Source organism: Malania oleifera, chromosome 12 (genome assembly GCF_029873635.1).
Source record: "Malania oleifera isolate guangnan ecotype guangnan chromosome 12, ASM2987363v1, whole genome shotgun sequence".
Lineage (NCBI taxonomy): Eukaryota > Viridiplantae > Streptophyta > Magnoliopsida > Santalales > Ximeniaceae > Malania > Malania oleifera.
The window spans coordinates 72,652,178-72,678,288 of NC_080428.1; the positions used below are offsets into that span (position 1 = coordinate 72,652,178).

General features: G+C 33.4%; 1 protein-coding gene across 10 annotated transcripts in view; it reads left to right on the top strand.

The window, feature by feature from the left end:
* LOC131144123 (protein COFACTOR ASSEMBLY OF COMPLEX C SUBUNIT B CCB4, chloroplastic) overlaps positions 1 to 6,029 on the top strand; it is a 35,416-nt gene extending 29,387 nt beyond the window's left edge. For 2 of the 10 annotated variants that reach the window (XM_058092520.1, XM_058092522.1), the window contains exon 8: positions 2,358 to 2,655. In XM_058092520.1, coding sequence (XP_057948503.1) covers positions 2,358 to 2,426 — 69 coding nt within the window. In that variant the 3' untranslated portion in view covers positions 2,427 to 2,655. Of the gene's footprint in view, positions 1 to 2,357; positions 2,656 to 3,409 lie in introns of those variants that run through there. The other 8 variants (XM_058092523.1, XM_058092527.1, XR_009133697.1 and 5 more) reach the window with 7 other exon arrangements.
* The last annotated feature ends 20,082 nt before the right edge of the window (positions 6,030 to 26,111 follow it).

A 26,111-nucleotide genomic window follows, 5' to 3' on the forward strand; every position in this document is an offset into this window, starting at 1 on the left:
TACTCTCGATCTTGAAGCCAATTAGTTGAATAGTGGGATGGAAGTTTGGATTTGGAGTAGGGGTGAGCACAACCGGACTAACAGAGTGCGCATTGCAAATTATGAAGTGCGAACCTATTACCTGGTCCTCAAGGGTCAGAGATTGGCTGGTTGACATGGTCGTTGACTCGCTAGAGGACCAAGGCTGGCTGGTCGGTGACTGGCGTGGGGGCTCACTGGATGGCTGGATGCTGGAAGGTGGAGGGCTTGGAGGCTCGAAATCTCGAAGACTCGATGTATGCTGGAGGGTGGAAACTTAGAATGGGAACCCTAATTCCTAAAATCTCAAAGGCAAAGTGTGGAAGAGATACCGGGTAGGCAGGTAATCGGTTAAGTTAGCCGGGTTAAAGTATTAAACAGTATATATAATTTATATTTAATTATTAATTAATTATATAATTCGGTTAAATCGGTTGACTGAAATTTAATTTACCCATAACCGTACCGAAAAAATCGAAAGACCGATTTTACCCAAAATTAAAACTGAACCAAGCCAACCGAATTTGGTCGGTTATTTCGGGTAATTCAGTTTGCACCGAATTGTGCACACCCCTGCTTACATGCCAGTAAAGAGAAAGGAGGATATTTAACAAACTTCAAGGTGCACCCAAGGCGCGTTTACCAACATAATGCGCCAAGGAATTATGATCCTTGTCAATAAATACAAAAAAAAAAAAAGGAAAAAAAACTCTCCTTGATTAACCAAATATCCTCCAACACTGATCTCGATTCCCAGAACAAGCATTCCTTTTGGTTGATATTATCAGTGACTCCCTTAGCGTTGGATAAAACCAAATCCTACTTGATTTATCCTTCAAACCTTTTAGTGCTTCTCTGATCTTTAATGCTTCTGCCTGGTGAGCCAAGGAAGCCTGAGTCTTTGAGCCTTAAGTGCCAGAATATCATTGTCCCTACTCCTAAAAACAAGTACTGCAGCAGCTGCTGTACCAGAAGTCTTAGATATAAAGGCTGCATCACAATAAGTAATAGAGTCAAAGCCTGAAAGATCAAAGCACTCCAATCCTGTTTTAGATTGATTAAACTCCTGTTTTTTAAGCATTAAGAACTCCTGCTGTTCCTGCATTTGAGACACTCAAGAAAAATATTAATCTCATTGATAATGCGCTATGGGTCTCATATTCCTCTATTAAAAACTAAGTGGCATACCATTCAATTTCAAAACTCTTTTCAGCCATTTATTTTTCAAATCCGTGGCTAGGTTATTACTGAATTGCCAATTATTTTGATGTTTAAGGCTAAACAGATAATGGTGAGCATATTTTACTGGAAAAGATCCCTTTTTGCTAGAGTCCAGACCCCATACCCATTGCACTTGATTAGCTGCCAGTGGAACTGAAAATTTGCAAACCACTTCCCTAATGTCTTCACGAAGAACCTGATTGATAACCCCCATACTCCAGCTACACTTAGATTGTTCTATTAGATCTTTAACCTTGATAGGCAAACACGCAACATTGTGAGGTAATTCTGACAGAGGTAGACCTGGAATTCATGGTTATTTTGAAATCCCCATTTCCTATATTACGAATGCACACCTTTCCCCCTTTTCTTCCTCTGGAGTTTGATTGGAAACTTTCTGAATAAGTACATGAAATGGTATTCCTGTTCGTTGTCCTATCTTGCAATCCTTGCTTGCATCATTTGCTTAGTGTTTAAGCCAATCCAATGTTGCCTAAAACGTGGAATGTTCTGGTTCGTGGAACGGGTACAGGATTGCAGTATTATGCTTGCTATAAAAGGTGGAATGGTTAGGGGTATACTTAAATAGATGTATTGGTGAAAAAAAATATGCTGGCACTTGCATATTTTGGAGAGGATGTTGATGCTCCTAAATCTGTTGCAAAATAGATAATAATGACAGAAAATAGAATTAAAATGTAATGATTTCTCACTTGTAATTAATAAAAAATATATATTATAAGAAAAATATTGAATTAAAACTTTGGATTAAGATTTAGTGTTCTGGAATGAGAATGTACCATGTTTTGGAACGTTCTTACCATTATGTGGTTTGTTAGGGTGTTAGCATTTGCTAGTAACTATGAGCCATTCTTATGTGTTTCACAAAGTGGTTCAAAAATGAAAGGTTTACAATGAAAAATTTGAGGTCCCACTTTTTTGTCCGTGATACATGCAATAGTTATCTAACTTAACCCACTTGCGGTAACCAATCCTTGATTTGATATGTAGTACAATTAGCAGTGCATCTTGGAATCTGTTTTAGTGTTTTAGGAGTTGAATCCTCAAATATAATAATGGTCATATCCATCCTTTTTTCTTTTTCCCCTCATTTGCAGGCATGGATAACATTAATTGGAGAGAAGTTGGATGCCTCACTTTCAAAATTTGTCATCAGTGCAGGATAGAGTTTGAAATTGATCAAAATGCCTGAATTAACTAAATATTTTTTTTTTCCTTTTTCTGTTCACGACATTTGTGGAGGCCCTTAATCAAGGTAAGCTTTATTTTTATATATTTTGGCACTCATATTTTATCCTCATATTTTCAAATGACTACATACATTTTAGGTGCAAATTCTTTGTATACATAGTAGGCATTTTGGACACCAGTAATAAGAATTTTTTTTTTTTTTCATGTAAGTGTTGCCCTTCATATTTGTAGTGAGCCAATGGTATTGTATCAAAATCATGATACCGACACATCATCTTTTCATTTATATTTGAAAATTTACCCTCTGTTGGTAAAAGATTATTGTGCCCAATGTTCATCAAGTCTTGTCCTTGTTCCTCTGCTTGATTAGCCATGAGAAGAAAATTACCTCAAAAAATGGAATAAAAAAATTTCACAGTGATTCCTTGAAAGTATAAGGGAAAAAAATTTGTCTGTACTCTTGCCAATCCTATTTCAAGAATGTGGGGTTGGTTGTCAATCCTTTTCATCAATCTGGTGTGCATCACAAAATTAAACCGAAATGAACTTGGAACAGAATGAAAGAGAAACAAAATTTCAGGTGCATTCAAATCAATATCTTTAATCTATTTGAAAAAGTGAGTTAGCTTAGCATTACTGGGCCATCAATCATTTGCAGTGACCAACATGGATCCTGCTCCTCCATTTCAGTAGACAAGCATGGGGTTTAATTCATGCTATTTTCAGTTCCTTATGTTTTTTGAAAACCTTTTGATGTGCACTAAAGCACATCTTGAGTTTCACTGTATTGGAATTTTAAAATTGACATGATAAGTAGCATCTGTGTTTCTATATCATATCTTCTGTTTGTGCTTTGATATTTTATTCTTGATTTCTGGTCCTTGTTTCTGTTTAGCGTTTGTGAATTCATTTAAATGTTTTTCATCAGTTCAAGATTTCATGCTTGATTCCTTTCTAGGTCTTCCAGTAAGTGATACTTTGACACTGAAGAAATTGCACTAAACTGTGAACCTAGACTCTCAAGATTATGTGAATGCTGCGGATTTTTACTGCAACATCGAAATCTCATATTGACCTAAAAAATGTAACACTTGAAGTATATTCACTCGTTTCAACAATTTTCTTAATAGATGGAACCAATTCTTTGGGGAAACAGGACCTGGCATTGATGCCAGCCAAAATACTGGCATTATAAATGTTATTGCATTAAGAATCAGCTTTCTTCTGTAAATTTTGGAACCCTGTGCCATTTGAGCTCTATTAACCTAATGTAAATTGTAAAAAGCGCTTATTATTCCACAAGCAAATGCATGAAGGTCAGCTGCTTAGAAAATTGAAGTTCATATCATCTTTACAACCCATACACATGCTAAAGAATTGAAGTACTTTCAAGTCTGGTGCAAATGAAGAAAACTGAAAACAACTCAAGAGTTCATTTCATAATCCTAAGAGAAATAATCATGTGAAATTGTCACAAATTAGAAATCATAAGATCCCTACTATTAATCTGTGGTTTCTTCTGGTTGTATGTCTACAAGAAGAAGAAAAAAGATGAATAACTCAGATACAGAAAGGTGAAAAAAAAGAAAGAATGTTTGTATAATCAAATCTGTTGTACATGGGCAGGCAGGCAGGCAGGCAGCTATGAGTGCTACTAGCTGAATTGTTGCTGAAGAGGCTTCTCCCAGGGCAGCAACTCAGTTGCAGGATTGGCCAAGTTCGCCAACACAAAGTCCCTCAGACCGGTGTCCCAGACCTCACAGAACTGCAGCTGCCAATTGGGTGGTTCAATGGCTTCTGTTCCCAGCCCTGGAGCCCTATCCCTGGATCCTTCATTCTGGTTCTCTTGCCAGTCAGCCACATAGGTAGCCACTCTTCTGAAGAACTTGGCCCTAAAAACCTCCCAGACCTGGTACTTGTAGTGGTTTATCACAGCCGTGCTCTGCGGCAGATTCAGGTACCTGAATCCCTTCCTCAGCCGAAAGTGGTGCACCACATTGAGGAGGGTGCCGTCGAGGGCATCAGGGCGAATGATAGATTTATGACGCTCAGGACTCTGGAGCCGGCAAGTGTACCCTACGGTAACACCCTGTGGAGGGAGTTTGCTCAACCCAGATGGCCCAAAGCTATGGCAAGCTGTTCTGATCTCTGCAATTGTTGAAGACGAGAAATTTGCAACAAGGGTTTGAAGTGAATTTTGACCTGGGAAACCAAGTCGTATTGATCCATGGCGATGGGGCGTTGGAAAAGGGAAGTAAAAGAACTCGTCGACATCCATGAATCCCACCCAGTTGCACTCACTTCTTGCTCTCAGGGCACAGTGTGAAAAACCAGCTTCTTGTGTTTTGATCCATGGCCAGGTATGCCTGCTCACATTGTAGCCTTCCATTTCAAGCTCTTCAATAACTTCCTTAATACCATCATCACTGTTGTTGTCGTATATGAACCAACGTTCGACTCCAAGCCAAGCGTGGTACATAATCCACTCTTGAAGGTTATCAGCTTGGTTCCACACCATGGTGCACACACAAAGCTCATAATTTTTGTGATTCTTCTCAATTTTTCCTGCATTGAACATCTTAGCAACAGAAGGCAGGGACCGGTAAACAGCGGTTCTAGCATTGGTCCTGCCATTGACATGGGAGGCCACACCAATGCTGACTCTAATTCCTTCGGCCTTCTTCGGGTTCATCTGAATGCTGCGCGGCAGCGAGCACCTAATCACTTCCTGAGCCGCTGTAATTGCCCTGGTGGTGAGAGCAAATCTTCCGTCTCCTTCCCAATTTCCCAACCCGAACTGGCAAATGAACTGCGCCGGATTGGAAAATCTACCCGGTCTGAGATTAAGTCCCTTTGCGAACACAACCGCCGTGTTCCCATCCAATGCGGCCGCATACGCCACCGTCTCCCACGAATGAACCGTCTGGTTGATCTGCGACAACTTATCCTCCACCCCATCGTCTTCCTTCCTCCCACTCTGCAAATTAACGGCAGCAGAGTAAGTCCGAGGCGGGAGCGGACACCTGACAATCCTCCTGTGCGCGTCATACTCATCCGCCGATAACACAGGTCGCCGAACAAACTCTGGATCCCTAAAAATTTCTTCAGAAGCATTCAACAATTTGCGGTAAACACAGTCCAATCCGTCACTCCCCTGCTTCCCACTCGACACCAACAACAACACGTGATCAGGAAACAACACCCGATCTTCAATTCTCAACTGCAACGATCTACTATCGTATAAATCTCGAACCGAGCTACTCGCGGAAGACGACAACAGCGACAAACTGGGAACGATCAGTACCGGGCGTAGCGCCGCCGATCCAATTCGCAACCGATCCGACACGAAAAAGATAAGAGCGAGGAACAAGAAGCAGAAGAAAAGAGACCTTACCGAGAACTGGAATTGCGCGTGCGACTTCAGGGGGCGCTTTCGCCTGCGGCGCTGCTCCGACTCCATGGATTTTTGCTTCAAATAGACGATGAAGAACTTAGAAGTGCTTCGAAAGAATCAGAGAGAGAGAGAGAGAGATCTTGTGGTGGCGGTGGCGATGGGGCAGTGGCGGTGGGGGGGGGGGGGGGGGAGTGCAGATCTGATGCCGACAGTGAGTGTGGTGACTGTCGGGGTTTTGAGTGGGGAAGAAGACGCGTGGGAGTTGCTGGCTGGCGGAGCCTCTACGCCGTGTTTCGCTGGCTTTGTTTAGGTTGAGCTGAACGGAGAGTCCACGATGGTGGCTCATGGCTGTAACAGTGTTTGGTACCCACGCTCCTCAACGCGCGTGAGACTCTTTTGGGTCGATAAAAGGAAAGAGCTGATTGGCCTTTTTTTCCTCTTTATATGTACACGTGGCCACCATACTACAGGGCCGTTATTTAAAGGGTCAATATGACATCGCATGCTTGCTTTAAATTTCCCACGATTAGAAACCACTAACATGCCATTAATTCTGAAATAATTCGTAAACGGTAAAAAAGTTAAATAACCTGTCGTTAATAATTCCACCTTTGCATTAATTATGCAAGTGAAAATTTATTTTTGTCACATTTTTTACTTTAGTTGAAATATAGGCACCCCCTTTCCCCCCTAAGATTATAATTTTGCTAATAGGATAACTTTCCATTTAATGACACCTAATTTCTTTTCATTGAACAAAACACTTGTGATATTTTGATAATTATAATAAATCTAAAAAGTGTAATGTCATTTGAAAAACAGATTTTTTTTTGAAAAAATATTATTTTCTCTTAATATATTATAGTAAGAAATATGATTGATAATAAATTATAAGCATAATCACAAAAAATGAAATTACTTTTTTGAAAAATAATTTGAAGGTTATTAAATTATTAATATTTTGTTTTTACATGAATATTAAAGACCCATAATCTCTTCTAGATCATCCAATCTTTGGATGAAATTAAGGCTCAATTAATTTAGGAAAATTGTGCAACAGTCATAGTGAGTTTTTAAAGAAGTGTCCAAAGTCGTTGTGCAAGAATTTAGAGTTCTTTGTCAGCCTCCCCTTAAAAAAGAATGAAGATATAAACCCAACTAAAGTCAGTCACAAAGGGATGAATCAAGAGCACTATTCTTTGACCTAGAATGAGTTGACCTAACTTTAAGAAGAAGGGTTCATCGAACCATCAAGGTCACAGTGGGCTTGTGAAGTTTTCTATTTGCTTGTGAAGTTTTCTATGTCAACAAAAGGGTTGAACAATCTCGAGGAAAGCTTAGGCTTGTCATCAACTGCCGCCCCCTCAACCATTTTTTTGGTTGACGACAAGTTCCCATTGCCAAATAGGATCAGTTTATTTTCACAATTATCGGAGGTCCAAATCTTTGCAAAATTTGACTTGAAAATAGACTTTTGGAAATTGGGCATTCATTCATATGACTGGCAATAGGACCTTCTGCATACCTAATTTCCACTATCAATGAATTGTTATGTCATTTGGGTTTAAAGTGGCCCCATCTATATTCCAAAAGACAATGATCAAGATCTTTTAGCCTATACTTCATCATGCTCTGATCTATATTGATGATATCCTTCTATTTTCAAAGGACACATCAGCACATGCTAAGTTTCTAAATCTGTTCACAGATATTATGGAGCACTACAGAGTTATACTGTCATAAAAAAATAATTATTGATGTCGAAACAATTGATTTTCTTAAGATGAAAATTAGTTAAGGAAAATATGAGCTACAATCACATATTGCTACACAACTCAACACCTTTCCAGATAACTGGATAATGACAAAATAATTGCAGCAGTTCCTTGATATTGTCAATTATATGACAGATTTTGTTTCAAAGCTGGCAGCTTACACAACACTACTCCACTGGCTTTTGAAAAAGAAATATGTGCCCCATTGGGAAGCTAAACACACAGAGGCGGTAAATCACTCAAAGAAATTACCATAAAATTACCACCACTCCAGGTTCTTGATAAAGAAAAAAGAATCTTACAAATTGATGCTAGTGATTTCTATTGGGGCGCAACCTTAATTAAGGAAAAAGAAGATAAGACTAGACATATTTGTGGATACAAGAGTGGATCATTCAAAGAATCAGAATCACACTATTAGTCCACCTTTAAAGAAATATTGGTGATAAAAAGAAAGATTGAAAAGTTCGAATTTCATCTGATTGAACATACTTTTGCAATTAAAATGGATATGTCTTCCTTTCAAAAAATGATCCAATTCAAGCAGAAGATCCTCCCGCAAGGACAACTTCTTAGATGGACAAACTGATTTTCATGGTATAAATTTGAAGTAAAGCACATCAAAGGGAAGCACAATATCCTTAGTGACTTCCTCTCAAGACCAACAAATCCTCAAACTCATCCCTAGGTTCTCTTCCTAATGGTATCCTCATCCTCCTAATGTAACGACCTCAATTTCCTAAATATAAAGCGTAACATAATAAATAAAAAAGTCAACCCGAACTCGTGGGTAATGAGGACACTTGTCAATCACAGCGGAAACCTAAGCAGTAGCAAGTATAAAATCTCAATCATCCAATCATGAAACATAATACCAGAGTTTACTACAACATCATAAAACTGTATTTATATACATCCTCATAAACATCAAAATGACTATAGGGTCAAGCACAAAATAATTCTAACCCTAGTACAAAATCTTACCCTTCTAACGGGGTAATATCACTGACTCAACGGCAGCCACGACCCGCCGGTCACTCTGGGTCTCCTGAAAAATATATTTAGTTCGGGGGTGAGACACTTTTCAGTAAGGGAAAATAAACTAAATACAGCTGTGTTGCAACATGAACATTTAATGCAATTATACATATACGATACATTTCATATATCTGTAGACATTTATCGTAACAAACTGAATAATCATTTACTTTCGTACTTACTAATAAATCATATCGTACGTAAAACATTTGTTATAACTGATAATATTGAAAACATACCCAAGATGAATAGTTAGTTAATGTCACGTATTACCCCCCATGACGGGTTGTGCAGCCCGAAAGCGGGACCCGATAATGGCTGGCCGACCACTGTCGAGTCAAAAATGTTTGTAAGTACGATGGACTTGCCACACCCTAGTCCGGATTGCTAGGTGGATGTCCACACTTTACTGAAAGCCACATCGGTTATCCATCTCCCACCCCCTCGTGGAGTGGTTAGCACTAATCTGAACATAGATATCTTATCTATATAGCTACGGTACCGGGCTCCTGAAATTGAACTAAACTAACATCCGGGTTCTAATAACATATAATACATGATATTATAGCATCTTTCATAATTATGGCTATGTGTCGAACATTTTATAATTACAGCCTTGCATCAAAATCATACATAAATACGACCTTGCGCTGAAATCATACATACATACGGCCTTGCGCCGGAATCATACATACATACGACCTTACGTTGAAATCATATATAAATACGTCATTCTGAAAATAATCATTTAATCATATATTTGTTAGAATCATAATGTACTGTATACTTTCATAACTTCTCAAATCATATTACATTCATATCATTATCATATCATAATATTTTTTCACGTAAAATAATATTCATGCCACACATTTTCTGTATAAAAGCATACATTACATTTTAAAATCATACTTTCTGGCATCTCATACATGTATATATATTTCAACATATTAGTAGTATTTTTCTCAAATGTACATTTTCTTCGTAATTTATAACTATAATACATGCTTTTTAGAAAATAACTTTTTTCATAAATATAATAATTTACATAAAAATGATTGCTTTAATTTATTCCCTTACCTGACTACTAAGAAAGCCCCTAAAATATCCTAACCTGACACCCGTAGGATTTCCTGATCAAGACCCTGAAAATGAAAACTCACAGTACTAAACTTCAGTATTTCTATGTGTACATCATTTCTTATAATTACCATAAAATCAAATTTGATTTAAAAAACCTTATCTCAACTTAAGGATGATTTCCAACTTACTTTCACCAATGATCTGCTCCGGCAGATTTGGAGAGAATTTCCCCAAGAGCGTCGTGGTGACTTCGGATTGTCGATCCGGCGTAAATCTGGCCCAAAATCGATGAAAGAGAGAGAGGGCCGAATGGAGGAGAGAGAAAAAAAAAAGTTTGCTTAACAATGAAGTTAAAATTTGGATTTTGATATTTATGGAACAGGAGATTCGTCGACGAGCCACGCTATTCGTTGATGAATCCTTTAATAATTTCGTCGACAAAATTCAGTCCTCGTCGACGAAATTCAGTTGGCTCAAAATCTCGCTCGTTATTTCCTTGTCAACAAAATTCAGTCTTCGTCGACGAATTCTCTTATACCTTTGTCGACGAATCCTCTCTTCGTCGACAAGTTCTCTGATAATTCCCTTTTTCCTCTTTATTATTTAAATTCCATTTTATTCGGGTTGTCACACCTAATCTCTTTCTCAACTTGTTCAGACCATTCCTAGTAAAATCCAAGATAGCATCCTTAGCCACACCATTGATAAGGGAAATCATAAAATAATCCAAGGTCTCTAGTCCATTCTCCTCTCAAAATATGGATTAGTTGATGTACCGATAAAATACTTGGACTGACACTCTTTTTCCATACATCATTAGCCTTTGGGTCCCTATACTTTCTTATTTGACATTCCTTAAGGAAGCATTCCTCCTCTGGTACGTTACAAGGACCTATCGTCTCGGAATGATCTTTCACAAATCCTGGGCCTATGCCTTCATAACATATCATAGACAAAGACCACACAAATATAGTTACTTTAATGATTGACTACAATTTTTAAAATAGTAGCATAATGGGTTGAACAATTAGATTTCATTACTGGGTCCCCATATTTACTGGTTATTTTCCACCTCAAATGTGAGATCCAAATCCAAGATGAAAGTGAGTATGTTAATATCTCTCCTATCTACGGAAGGATACGAAGTTTCAAAGAAAATCTCTTTGCAAATCCCGCACCTTTCAGCACGAAATTGGGTTGATACAAGGAAAATACTATGCCACATAAATCAATCGACCCGAACAGATTACCAAAAGATTTATTCAACTCAGTGCACTTTCAGGATGATGGAAGAACCAAAAACTCTTATTACCCAGTCTTGTTTCCTCATTTCTATAATACTTACCTAATGAACAGGTTGATACTTTATTATATGGAACAAATAGAGAGTAATGAGACCATTGAAGACCTAAAGATAATTGCGGTCTACCCAACTGAAGAAGAGGAGGAATACATGCTGAGAATGGACCACTGAAGCACTAAAGCAATCATATGGGCATTAGTCTCATTTTCAGTGTGCTTTACTTTATCTTTATTTGTATTGTCATTTTTTGCATGCTCAACTTTATTTTTGTTGTTATTTATCAAAAGTTGTGTAAAGGAGATAATAAAAAGAATATGTCAGTGACATATTCCAAGATGTCATGACATATTCCCTCGCTCATTTATATAAAAGAGGTTTTAGCCTCTAGCCAAGCAGAGTAAGTGAGAGAAAAGAAGTCTCTTCTTTTGTAAGAGCCACGATGTATTCCTCTTGTCCTTGTAATCCTTTTGTTGGAGTTCAATGAAATTCCTCGCAGTGTATTCTTATTACATTTTGTTCCTTCGTTCTTATTACATTTTGTTCCTTTCTTCCACATTCTAACCTACGATCGTACACCGAGTGCCTATTTGGTATCAGAGCCTAATTTATACTTATCATTAGCACTATTAAACCTAGCTTGGCCCAATGAGTTGGACTAATGACTTGGGCTTAAAATTAGGTTGAGTTTATATTTTATCGGAAATGCATACAGTTTGACAAAATCATATCCTTTTCACATGTAATTCTTGCAATTTTTTTTTTTTTAAGAAAAAGGTTAAATTAGAAAGTTTTGAATGTAAAAGTTTGGAAGGGAAATGAATCAATGAAAAACTTAAAGCTAATATTAAAAATATTGTAAAATTTTTAGTAAAGTTATTATTGATACATCAATTTGATTGTTGACCATTAGTTGACCATCAACCTAGTGAACTAGTCTCTTCACTAAGTCGGTATTCAAGGAAGATTAAATACCATCAATTATCATTGCATTTTAACCTTAATTCATTATGGTAATGTCAATTATCTTTTTGCAATAGAATGAAATGTCCAATGATCATTCCTCAATCGCACAATTTAGAATTTTTTATTTAGATAAAATTAAAATATTTTCTAAACTTGAATTATTTATTTATTGATACTATATATTAAAGTTGAACTTGAAAAAGGACACATGTCAACATTAGGTTTTTCACCCGTTTTTTACTTTTATTTTCCCTTTCCTTCTGTTGCCTTCTTTTTGAAAAACAAAAAAGAAGTATTTTTTTCCCTTTTTCTTTTTAACTCTCTTTAGCGATTAAACATGTGTCAGGAGGAATTTGTTGACATTTTTTTTTACTCTCCTCATTTCTTTTAACTCTCTCTCTCTCTCTCTCTCAAACAAGACATGTGATAGTAGTCAAATAAAGTTTTTTTTTTTTTACTTTTCTTTTTTGTATTTAATTTTCTACCTCTCTCTCTCTAAAATAATTAAATAAAAAGTATGCTAATTATGAATATTTAATTATATTTTAATTTGACTAAATTTTAAATGGTATTTACAAAAATGATTTAATTATAAATTGAATTTGTACGTTATTTTTAAATTTTAGAACAAATTCACTATATTATGTCTTAAAATTGAGATTTAAAATATTTAACAAAAATTTAGATTAGAATGTTAATTCTTTATTCTTTTGTTTTAAATTTGTTCTTATTATTATTTGTTATTTAGATAATCTTTTAATAGTTTAGTATCAAATCAGTCAGAATGCCTACATATATACAAATATACATACATAATATATAAATGTTTGCAATATTATTTTTTTGGTAATATATATATATATATATATAATTGAGATATTGTATTTGTTGAAAAATATTTTAATGAAATGCATAAAATTTTCTTATTTAAAAAATTTACATTTTAAATTCTCTTATGGGCCCATTTAATTTGAAACAAAATCAATTTTTTAATTGGACCTTGTTGGTATGATTAAATTAGATTGACAAATATTAGACTGAAGATAGTTTTTCAATTTTCCATTTGATCTCTATCGTTTATTGGTGATACAACAGGAAATTAAATTTATGAACGTTGGGATGACTTGGCTTCATTTATAAATTTGACTTGGAACTTTTTATAAATTGACATTATTATATACATACATACATATATATATATATATATATATATGTTTTTTAAAAGTATTTTCTCTTGAGTCATATTTTTATTTACATTTTAAAAATTTTATGCTTCAATTAGAACTTGAAAAATATTGAAAAAAGGAAAGAGCATTGCGAAGGAATTCATTTTTTCATATTTGGTTATTAAGGAAAGTAAGAAAGAAAATAAAATACATTTCAAATTGACAAACAAAAATTTATTTTTACACATTATTTACATTTAACATATTTTAATTTTTAATAATATTTGATAGAAATAGGAAATATAATAAAAAAATGATTTTTTTTTATTTCCTTTCTCCAAGCAAAATCCTTGATCCAAATGAACCCTTGGTGATATAATAAAATACAAGTCAAAGCATTATACCTAAATTACAATTGAATCAAACAACTTGTTTATAAAAAATTTCAAATTTAATTAATTAATGATGAAAATTTAAACATATTTAGACATGTTTAGTTTAACTCATTTAGTAATGGGCAGGATATGAAGAGAATAAGCTCAGTCGTTTAATTAACAAGGCAAGCTTAAGTTTGATTTTGAAATTTCTTTGTTTATTTTTTTTCTCAAATCAATTAACTCTTGATTGGTTGATTCTATGAGAGTGTGAATTTCAAACTTTAAATTTGAATTTGGGTAGATTCGAATAAATTTTAATATAATTTTATATTATATCTTATCCAAATCTAACACAAATTTAAGTTCTAGACCTCTTCAAACATAGGATAAGTTTAAGAACAAAGTTCTCTTTAATTACAATTGATATTTTTTCTATTTACCTCTTTTTCTATAAATAAATGTCATTAACACAATAGTTAAAAATAATTACATTGTTTATAGTCAATATTACCAAATATTCTATCAATATGATTTATTTTTTTTGTCTTTTCTCTCTAATAATGAATATGATTATGTGTACTAAAGTGGTATTTTAATATCAAATACAATTAAAAATAAAAAAAATATTTTAATATGAGGTTCATTGCATAAAGTTGAAAGTTCTCGAATTTTTTTTGGTCTCTCTTGCCATTAATTGTTAGGACCAGAAGAGCCTATGGATAGACTTGATATACATGAGTGAACACCAACCTAACCCAGTAAGCTTAAGCTTTTGGAATTCTCAACAATCTCCCCAATTTCAATGTGGGACAAGTTCACAAGTGGAATTCTCAACAATTTCCCCCTCACTTGTGATTCCAACTGCTCTCCCTTGAACGTAATCTGTCTCCTTTATGGGAGTAAGCTCAATTCTTCAACAGTTGCTCAAGTGGGCCGTACCATTGGCGCCTTACGTGTCTCGGATTGCATTCCACGTGCCTCTGAACCAATTCTACCTCCCACGTCTTGACTCTATTTAAATCTATTCCAGGCCTAAATGATCCTCATTAGCCTCGATTACACACTTGGTCCGACTTTTTATGATGTCGCTGATTTAGAATTACGAACCATCGACTCTGATACCACTTGTTAAGATCGGAGGAGCCTATGGGTGGGCTTGATATACATGGATGAACACCAACTTGATCCAGAAGTTTAAGTCTATTGGGTTTTGAACCAAATCATGTATATAAACACTCATCATTCACTCTAATTTTTCAATGTGGGACAAACTTTTAAGTGGAATTCTCAACATTAATGACATGTCACTATTTAAATTATTGAAAATACTTAAATTGTCAAATTTGATGGACTCCATGTTTTATAAAAAAAAAAAAAAAAGATGTAAGAAACTTTATCCAATTCATGTGTTTATAGACTATCTAGTTTGCAAAGTTGGATTAGGCGCTGGATAGGTATTTGGACCGACTAAATTAAAACCCTAAAACTAAAGAGCAAAAAGACGAACAAAATATGGTTAAGTTGATGATAATTTATTAAAGCAAAAAACAAATATTTTAAAAATATTTATCGCACTAAAATGAAAGATTTATTCAAAATAATATGAAATATCTATATTTATATGGGAGCTTGCCGCGCGAACGCATAGCCACCATATTGCAGGGCCAATATTTAAAGGAAAAACTTCACTTCAACACCGACTTAGTTTTAAGAAAATTTTTCATGATTTGAAAACGTCAACATGTCATTAATTGTAAAGTAATATCTAAAGTGTTAAAAAAGCTAAGTAATGTGTCGTTAATAATTTTACCTTTACATAAATTATGCAAATAATAAATTATTTTTGTCACATTTTAAACTTTAATTGAAATATAAGCAACTTTAAAAACACCTTTCTCCTAAGATTATAATTCTTTTTATATATTAACTTTTCATATAATGACAGCTAATTACTTTTCATTGAATAAATCATTTAAGGGCATTTTTATAATTTTAATAAATTCAAGATGTGTAATGTCATATTCAAAAAATTGAAAAATATTTTTGTATTTTACAAATGAAATAGAAAGATTATCAAAGGGTAATACTTTTTATAATATTTTGTCTTCATATATTATAGTGAGAAATATAATTAGTTTTAGTATGAATATTTTTTTAGTAATGGCAATGGTATGACTGATAATGAATTATGAACATATTATGTAACTTTCACAAAAAAAAAGGTAACTATTTTTTTAAAAGAGAATTGGCTGGTTATTAAATGAGTAACATTTTATTTTTGCAAAAATTATTATAATATATACTTATCATTAGCATTATTAAATCCAGGAATTTTTTTTTTAATTTTAAAATAATATATTAAATAATTTCCTATTTAAAAAAATATTTCCCGACTTAACGAGATTCAAATCTCGCTAATGGTATATGCCTGAAAATTGAAAATCCCCCGGAATCCCTAGAACGACCCTGACAGAAAATGAAGTGAAAGGAAAACCTGCAGAGAGCTCAAAACTGAAGCTCAAGCCTGTGGAGGAAGATGAGGGAGGCCACACGCACGCAGACAAGGCGCGTGAGGACCATCGGAATTCAGGAAAGCTGCAGGGCATGGGGTCCGGAGCAGGCCTCTTGGATAATGCAGCAGGGACAGAGGTCTGCTCGGCTGCCGGATGAGAAACTGGGAGACGCCAGGGCTGTATAGAAAGAACTCCCACCGACTCTTGCCAAAATTCAGCAGCCCATATCATTTCAGAAGATAAGGGAAGATGAAATCAATTCCAAATCCCCGCCGACAGCCAACTCAGAGTCACGGCTGCCTGAAAAGAAAAAGGGTTAGGCCCAACACTTGCACGGCCCAGGATAATCATTAGAATAGGATAGAAAAAGATAGAATGTTATGCCTTTTAAAAATAATTTATTCTCTTTTATTTTTTTAAAAAATAAAACGTAATAAATATCTATATTTGTATTGAAGCTTGCCACGTGGAAACTACCATATTGCAAGGCCAATAATATATAAAGGAAAAACTTCATTTCTAAGACCCACTTAGTTTTGAGAAAAATTTTCGTCATTTGAAAACATTAACATGTCATTAATTCTAAAACAAATTATAAAGTATAAAAAAGTGTTGAAATTGGTGTATTCCCAAGAGGGGGTGAATTGGATATTAAAAATTACTTCTTAAGTCAATTCAAATTCCAACAGCAGTATAACACAACCTTGGGTCTGTTTAAACAAATACTAATTTGTATAGATAAATATAATATGAAGAAGTTAGTTCATGCGCAGCATTCACAATCAATTGAATATAACATACATGTGCAGGAATATAAAGTGCAAAAAATTTAAAAGCAGACACACGATATGTTATTGGGGTTCGGTCAATACTACCTACGTCCCCGTCTCAAGCTCACAAGTAAGAGGATTCCACTAGTTGCTCACTTCACGGGTGGAGCGACGCCGTTTATAACACCTTCAGGTTGGTGCACCTAGTTCTTCTAATAGAGTTTGAACCAATTCGGGATTATTCACAGGGCTAGTCTCCCTTTTCTAACCATACGTCAGGAATACAACAAATATTCAATTTTTCGTACAAACAAATATGCGTATAACACGAGCAGATATGTACCAATACGCATGATGTAATCAATGCACTCACAAATGATAGGATGTGAAGCTCAAGTGAAATTTTGTTAACTAATGTGTTAACTCCCAACAGTATGTATGTCAATGTGTGTATGTGAGAGTGAGACTTTTGATTTTAAGATAATATGTTTGTAATGTGAATAGTCAAAAAGTCTCTACAACCCTAAACAAATATCACAATAATATTTTTCAAATGTAAAACATAATAGATATTAGGGTTTAAGTTTATTAAAAATATTTTTGATAAAACACAAAGTAAGCTTTTGAGCCTTTCAATAAGGATGCGAGATCTTAAGCCAAATAAGAGTTTTTCCAAATCCAATATTTATAAGTGATCTATAATGGGAAAAACTTTAAGCTACTCTCTAAAAATCAATATATAATCAATTGCAAGTATGAGAGAGTTTAAACTTGTAAGATGAATATGAAAAACTAATCTCACTCAAAATAAATGGCTAGATGAGTGTGTGAAATAGATTTTGACAATCTGTTTGAAAAATATGGGAGTATGAATGATTTAGCCTAATAAAGTTTTTGGAGAAAATTGGCTAATCTAAAATCCTAATCTTCTCTTAATTATGACAAATGAGGAGGTATATATAGAGTTGAGAAAAAATATAACAGTTGGGGATACGTTGGGTATTTTTGAAAAAGTTTAATTGAGTTTAATGAAAATTAATCCTGATTTATTGCGGTAAAAATTTTCCAACCCGAGAAGTTTCGGTCGACCATATTTGAGGTTTGGTCGAACGTGGCCATTTGAACTGGAGATATGGTCGACCGTATCAAGGCGATTTCAAAACCTTCGAGGTTCGGTCGACCAAGGCAGGTTCGGTTGACCATTTTCTAAGGTTCGATCGACCAAGTCAGTTTTGAACTAATGGTTTGGTCGACTAGGTTGTTGGGAGTCACCCATATGTCAGTTTGGTCGATCATAAGTATCAAGTTCATTTTCGTACGGTCGACTGAGTAGTCAACATGTTGACTTTGGTAAGTTTGGTTGACCGAAACTTTTATATAGCTTCGGGTTCACTTTGCCTCAATTATTTATGTCATTAACTCACACAGTTCATTTCTCATATTTAACATTTTTTATTTCTCAATTTCCATTCTTTCTTTTATTTTTTATTTTAGCCAATTTTATCATTCTTTCACTTTCCATTTCCAATTTTACTTTCCGGCTCATGAGTATCCTTGGTATCAAATACCAACATCACGTCTGTAACTCATGGCCACCCTGAAGATCTTTTGTCCACGTCATGCTTCCCCCCATGGTCAAGGTTGTGCGGCCCGAAGGCTGGATCTAACCGCGGTTGGCCAACCCGGTTAGATCAAAGTATCATATCACATATCGCGTCTGTAGTACATTTGGCCGGTCTATAACCCTGATCTGGACTCAGGGGGCCCACAACCCTACAAAATGGCACAGTTAACTGTCATACCACACGCTCCAAGAGTCCGTGTGGTTGCACTAACACCACTAGCAACGGTACCATACTCAATATCATAACCATCCAACAGGGTTTACTACCACATATCCGCAATCATTATGTGGTATTAACATTTCATCAATCATAATCCAGTATATCATAATTCAGTTCAATATAAATATTCTCATAATTTTCTGTGTACATTTCATCGTCTCGTAATAATATATATCGTATTTCACGTATTTTCACATTTTCCCAAAATACTCATATCAATAATTTGTGCAAACTCATTTGTTATGCACATAATTTCCACTCACAAATAAATACCACATTTCATTATTTTCTAATATCTGTAATTCACAAAATCTCACTTTTCAGGCAAAACATTTCCACTCACATATAAATACCATATTTCATTATTTCTCACTAATCACATCAATAATTCTCATTTCAATATTTTCTCAGAAATTATACATCGTTATATTTTACACTCCAAAATATCACACTTTAAAATTACTCAAATGCCACACAATTTATCTGATATTATATCGTAATAATTTTAAGACAAAATACCATAAGCACATTCACATATTAATATAAAAAGTAATTCTAAAAATATTGCTATAATTTATTCTTCTTACCTGACTTACTGAGAGACTCGTTAACACTCAGATTCGACGCCCTTGGCGCTCGAAATTCAACTCCTGAAATTTACATTTTTCCCAAATTAATTAACTAATTTCCCCCAAAACAATACTCAACTAACCTTCTCTAAGCTCTATATACCCCAAATTATCATTTAAACTATTATTTAACACCCCCACTTAATTTTCTGAATTTTGCCTGCGAGTCCCAAAATTACACCTGCGACGCTCACCCGGGTCCTAAATTCTGAAAATTCTACTTCAACTCCAGATACTCAACATTTTAGCATTTTTAAATTAATCCTAATTAATTAAAAATAAGTTTTTTAATAATTCTCGCATCCCAAATTTGGGGTTTTGCTCACGACGACCCCACGAGAATTTCGTCCCACTAAACCCTTAGAGAATCATCCCTAGATTCTCGTGATGGTGTTCGTTCGTCGATTGGGCTTATAATTTGGAAGAAATTAAAGAAAAAAAGGAAAATTGACTTACCCCAGGAGATACGTCTACGTCGCTCCTACCACCGATCCGCTCCGATAGAAATGACGGCAGCGGAGAATAGAATCTAGCGATATCTTCTGATTTTCGATCGGGCAAAAATTTGTCATGAAATCGAGGAGAGAGGGAGAGAGAATAAGAGGAGAGAGAGTGTCTATGCGTGCAGGAAGAAGAAAAGAAAAGAAAAAAAAAAAGAAGAAGAAGAAAAAGAAAAAGAAAATCTTGAAGCTTCTAAGCTTCAGGATAAAATATAGTAATAATAATAATAATATATTTAATTAATATTAATAATAATATATTTTATTAATAAAAATAAAAATAAATTTTAATTATGTTTTTCTTATTATTTCTTATTTTTTTAAATCCAATTAATTAATTAATTAATTTTAATTTTTTTTTAGAATCATCCCACTAATTTTGTATAGTTATTTTTGGGGTTATTACAATCATTCTACTTGAAACATCTCCCTGATCATCTATAAGACAAACTATCATTGATTAGAGAAATTAATTGTTGAAGAATAATTGTCATTTAGCTTATGAATGTCATAGATGGGGTCAATAGGGTGATAGCAAGGACCCTATGGAACATCTTTATCATACTTTGTAAAAGGAATACACCATTATGTTTTTTCAGAAACTTGATATTACATTAAATAAATTAGCTCCAACATTGCACTCAAGTTGTTGCTTTTCAATTTTATGGAGATGTTCCTTTAAACACATTTATTGTGACACTAAAAAAATCAACTCAAACAAGCTGTGACAATTTGATTCGTGCTTCATAAATATTTTTTTTGGCAAGATACTATCCTAGAATTCTTTCAAGTTTATGGACACTAGGTTGAGTGCGAGATTTTAAGTAGTTTGAATAAAGTAGATAAATGCTGAGGAGATTATTCAACCATTAAAGCATATAAGACTAAAGAGGCCACAACATATTATATTAAATATATTTAGGTAGTGTTTCAGGGTTTAGGTTTCGGCCCTTGAATGAAATTCAATACAATTTTATACTAAATTTTTGTAACGATAAAATTTATGTCTTCAAAAGTAAGCAATATTAATTTTACCTACTTATCATTACCCAAAAAAGTAAAATGTATTAATTCTTAGAATTTGTGTTTAATGAAACAATTTTGTTCAATTACATTTGCTTTTAATTAGCCTAATGTTTGCGAAAAGTCTTAAATTTGCATTTGTGTTTTGGATAAAATGCAATACAAAATTTCATTAAATTTTATCTATATCTACATGAATTCAAGTTTAAGACTGGAATGCTATATTAAATACGATGCTGCCAATTTTTTTTATAAAAAAAAAATGTTTCAATTCTTTGAACGTCCAAAATATTCCTATTATTTCCTTATAAATATTTTTCCCAATTTTCTACACACAAGTATGCAATCACTACAACTAGTTTTTAGAGGTCCTAAAATCTTGAATTCGAGATTGTTTGAATTTTTATGTTAATTTTGTCTTCACTTTATAAACATTAATATTAATGTTATTTTGCACTTAACATGATTCAATGCTACGTTATTGATATTAAACCTTTTTTTTAGTGTAACATAAGCCAGAAGTTCATGTTTACACATTATGTTTTATATATAATCATTTAGAGTAAAGCAGTTCAAATGCTTTGAAATTTTCATTAATTTTTTTTTTGTAGTATAGTAAAATTATTGTCTTAAAATGAATTTTAACTTTTCTACGTGCATAAACGAATTTGTTGGTTCTAAATTATTTTTTGAAAAAAAAAAGTTATTAAATAAATATATATATATATATATATTCCAATCTTCTACTTTGACCTTTTTTTCCAATCTCCAAAAAATATTTTATTTGCTGGCATGGCAGGCTCCAACTGAGGCATATGAGAACTGGGGCTGGAGATATGCCCAAGCATATATGACCCAATATGGACCACAACATTATCCAATTTTCTAGAAGCATCACTTCTTTCCCCTATTCATTAGAATCCTAATCCTATTTTATAGTGGCAAAAATACTACTTGGAGTAGCCCATCCAAAGTATTTTGTTCTAATTGATTTGTTACTTTTGATGTTAGAATATCCGGGTTCCATAGAATATCCGTATTCCTTAATACAAAAATTTGTTTTTATATGGAAGGTTAGTAGGCCACGTGTCACCTCCGTATGATGACATGTGACACATTCTGGTCTATATTTTAAAAGGGTCACATGGCCTCATCTCAACCGTCCAATCTATATTTCTTAGGTCGCTCAAGATTGTGTCACGTCAGTAATTTCTGTCAACTCTCCCGGGCCAATCACAGACTGACGTCACCCTGTCATAGTAATTAAAAAAAAAACCGGTAATGCCACGTGACAGGATGACGTCACCCTACTATAGTAAATTTTAAAAATAAAATAAAATAAAAGTACCATGTGTCACCACTTTAGATTGACACGCGGTCCCCACTTCTTGAACCGGTTGACCCGATTCAAATCGGTCTGTTTTTTGAACCATTTTATTTATTTTATTAATTTAATTTTTTATTCAAAAATAATACAAAATTCTAATAAAAAATAGGAAAAATATTTTGAAAGTCTGAAAAATAGGAAAACATATTTTTGGGCTGTTTTGAGGCAAAATAAAGAAGAAAAAAATCTTTAAAAAATTTTAGAAAATTTTAGAAAAATGTTAAAAAATTTCAGAAAATTTCTACAAAAATTTTGAAAAATCTAGGGATGTTTTTAGAGATTCTTTTGCTTATAATTTCATATTTGTTCCAAATTTTTATCTGCATGTGTGTCCCTATGATCTTAAAAAATGTAATGAAGTATTTTAGACCTCATCTGTATTAGCTCAAAGGGGCTGGGGGGCGTTTATCTAACAAGAACCTCTCGTTTGGAGGTCTTATTAGTCATTCCTAAATCGCACCGAGATTTTAAATCTCCTTTTAATTTTGTTTATTTGTTTATTTATTTTATAAGGAATTAATTAAAGGTTTTTGAATTCAATTTTAGGGATAATTCATAATTAATTAGGCATCACTTGTAGAACAAGTGTGTAGGGGGTGCTAGTACTTTTCTCTCATATAATTAAACTTCCGATTCTAATCCTAGTAAAAGCAGACTGAGACTACTAATTCGTTGACCTAGGTTTAGTTTAGTGACTAATCAAATGAGTAGTAATTAGGTGTTCTAACTGCACCAAGAAAAAATCGGTTAGTGGGAACTCCAAATCAAAATTTTGCAACATCATTTTTATTCTATTGCCTTCCCAGGGACCCCTCTCCGAGACATTGCAACAATATATATATATATATATATATATATATATATATATATATATATATATATTCCAATCTTCTACTTTGGCCTCTTTTTCCAATCCCCAAAAAAATAAAAGGTCTAGAAGTTAGGTAATAGAATTTGATCAATAATTATTTAGTAATTTTCCTCTACAATTTTTTTTTTAAATGGTTCACATTGGGAAAGAAAGGTCAATTTTTTTAAAAAAATATTTCCCCAATTTCACTTTCATCCCCTTTTACAAATCAAGTTTCATATAAAACTCATTTCATTGGCAAGTTCCAAATGCATTCCTTAACGATGTATTTTGTAGCATAAATTTTGAATCTTGGATTTGGATCTGAATGGATTTAAACAAATTTCAACATAATTTTATACTACATTTTATCCAAATTCAACATCTCTCCAAATAGAGAGTAAAAGTAAAAGCATTAACTAATTATCATCAAACTACTAGTTAATTGATAAGTCATATTTTTAAAGAATTTTTTAAATAATAATAAAAAAAATTCTTCTACTTTGACCTCTCTTTCCAATCTCCAAAAATATTTTATTTGCTGGGATGGCAAGCTCCAACAGAGGCATATGATAACTATAGTGCATTATCATAATTTTCTATAGTGCCTCCTTTGAAAAATACTAGTAGATTCACAATTTAAAGCGATTGGTTCTAATTGATTTGTTACTTTCAATATTAGAATGTCGTGTTCCTTAGTACGAAATTATTAAAAAGTATATGCGCATAACGTATGCTTGGTTTTTTAAAAATTTATTTTAAACTTTTTTTCTATGAAAATATTATATTGTATGCTCATTTTGCATGTTAGGTTTTAATTTTTTTTTTTTTTTTGCACATCTAAAGAACTTCTCTCTCTCCAAAAAAAAAAAAAAGAAAAAGAAATGCACTTTCTTTTCCTTTCTCTTCCAAAAAAATAAATATGTATAATTTAAAATTAACATGTCAATCACATCCATAAATTGTGATTGCTACTTATTTGATTGCAAAAAAATGAAGATCAGTTGTGACTAAGATATATTAATACTGTATAAAAATGTTTTCGAACTCAATATAATCAATATGAAAATTTTCAGCCTTTTTTATTTCTGCATTGGATATCACATTACCTTGTGAATTATTGTAAATGTATTTGTTAATGTTGTTTAGGAATTGCCCAAGAAACCGTAATTTCCCCGTCTCTTTTCTTTTCTTTTCTTCTTCTCCCATTTTCTCTCCCTTCCTTTAATGTTTAATCCTAACTTATAATTACTTGGTGGTTTCTATCTTCTTTCTCTTTAAGCAATAGGGACTAGGAGTGATCAAAGTTGCCAAGGTTGATCTTGATCTTCTTTTTGATAATTTTTTCTTTCTTTCTTTGTTCTTCTCTTCCTCCATTTATTTCTCCTTTTTTTTTTTAGATAAAATTTTAATAAAAAAATAAAAACAATCCTCATCAAAGCACTCAAAAAATGAATACACCAATATACTTTTTGTATTGTTTGTGTCATTAAATCAATAATTAGATTGAATACACATAGGTTATGCACCCATTGCACCAATTTTATTTTAAGTTGATCAAAGATATTAATTCTTTTATTAATATTACAATATTTTTTACTAATACATATATTTGGAAATGTTACTATCACTCTAAAGAATGTTACTTATTCTCACATATAAAATGATTTTACCCTTTCTACTTGCAAAGCAAAGATTAAGAAGTAAAATTGTCATTTAATACATTAAAAAATAAATATAGAGTGCTATTATTATTTTCTAAAGCACGTATAATATATATATATATATATATATATATATATATATTCTTAAAGTATTTTGCCACCAATTTCATAAATTATCAAAAAGTTATGATTAGTTTTAAATGGATAAAGAGAAAAGCATATATTGGAATTGGTGTAATCCTAAGAGGGGGGTGAATTGGGTTTTAAAATTTCTTGGCTAATTTAAACATTTACGCCGATTCACCACATATCATATCTCATTTTCATGTGTGTATGTAAATTAATAAAACGATAAATGCAGACATACACGTGTAATATATCTCATTTAAATAGAGGTGTACATGCAAATAGCTATAACGATAAATGAAAGCACACAAATGCGGAAGTTAAAGTGCAGTAATTAAATGAGATAAGGAGAGAGAGACACACAATATTTGTTATCGAGTTTTGGCTAAATCAGACTACGTCCCCGCCTTAGGCATACCCTCTAAGGATTCCACTAAACTTGCTCACTTAAATGGGAAGAACAGAAATTGTTTAAAATACCTCTCCTTACGAGGTAAGGAAAACCCCAGCTCAATTATTAGGTTGGGCCCAACTGGTCTCCCTTACGGGGCAGAGACTCCACAATTCAATTTCTGAGCTGAACCGAACTGATCTCACTTACGGGGCTGAGACTTCCTAGTTCAATTAACAGGTTGAACCCAACCGGTCTTACTTACGGGATTGAGACTTCTCAGTTCAATTAATGGGCTGAACCCAATCGGTCTCACTTATGGGGCTGAGACTCCCTAGTTCAATTTACGGAATGAACCCAGCCGGTCTCACTTACGGGGTTGAGACTTCCCAGTTCAATTAACGGGCTGAACCTCACTTATAGGGCTGAGACTATCCAATTCAATTTATGGGATAAACCCAACCGGTCTCACTTACGGGGTTGAGACTTCCCAGTTCAATTAATGAGCTAAACCCAACCGATCTCCCTTACGGGACGGAGACTCCCCAGTTTAATTCCGGGTTGAACCCAATGGATCCATTAAAATATTTTATACATATAAAATACTTCTGAAAATGCAAGCAGAGATGTACACGTGAAAGCTCAAATACATATACTCTAATATGATATGCAATCTTCTCAGTAGAGTAAGAGTGTTTATCTGACAATTTATGCATAAATGAAATATATGAAAATATGAGTATTATGTTCTCCTATAAATATTTTTACAAATAAAGAACATTTGGAGAATTTAGGAATTTAAACTTAATAAAATATTTGTGTTGTAAATAATTTCTCCCAAAATATTTACCAAATAAATAGCCG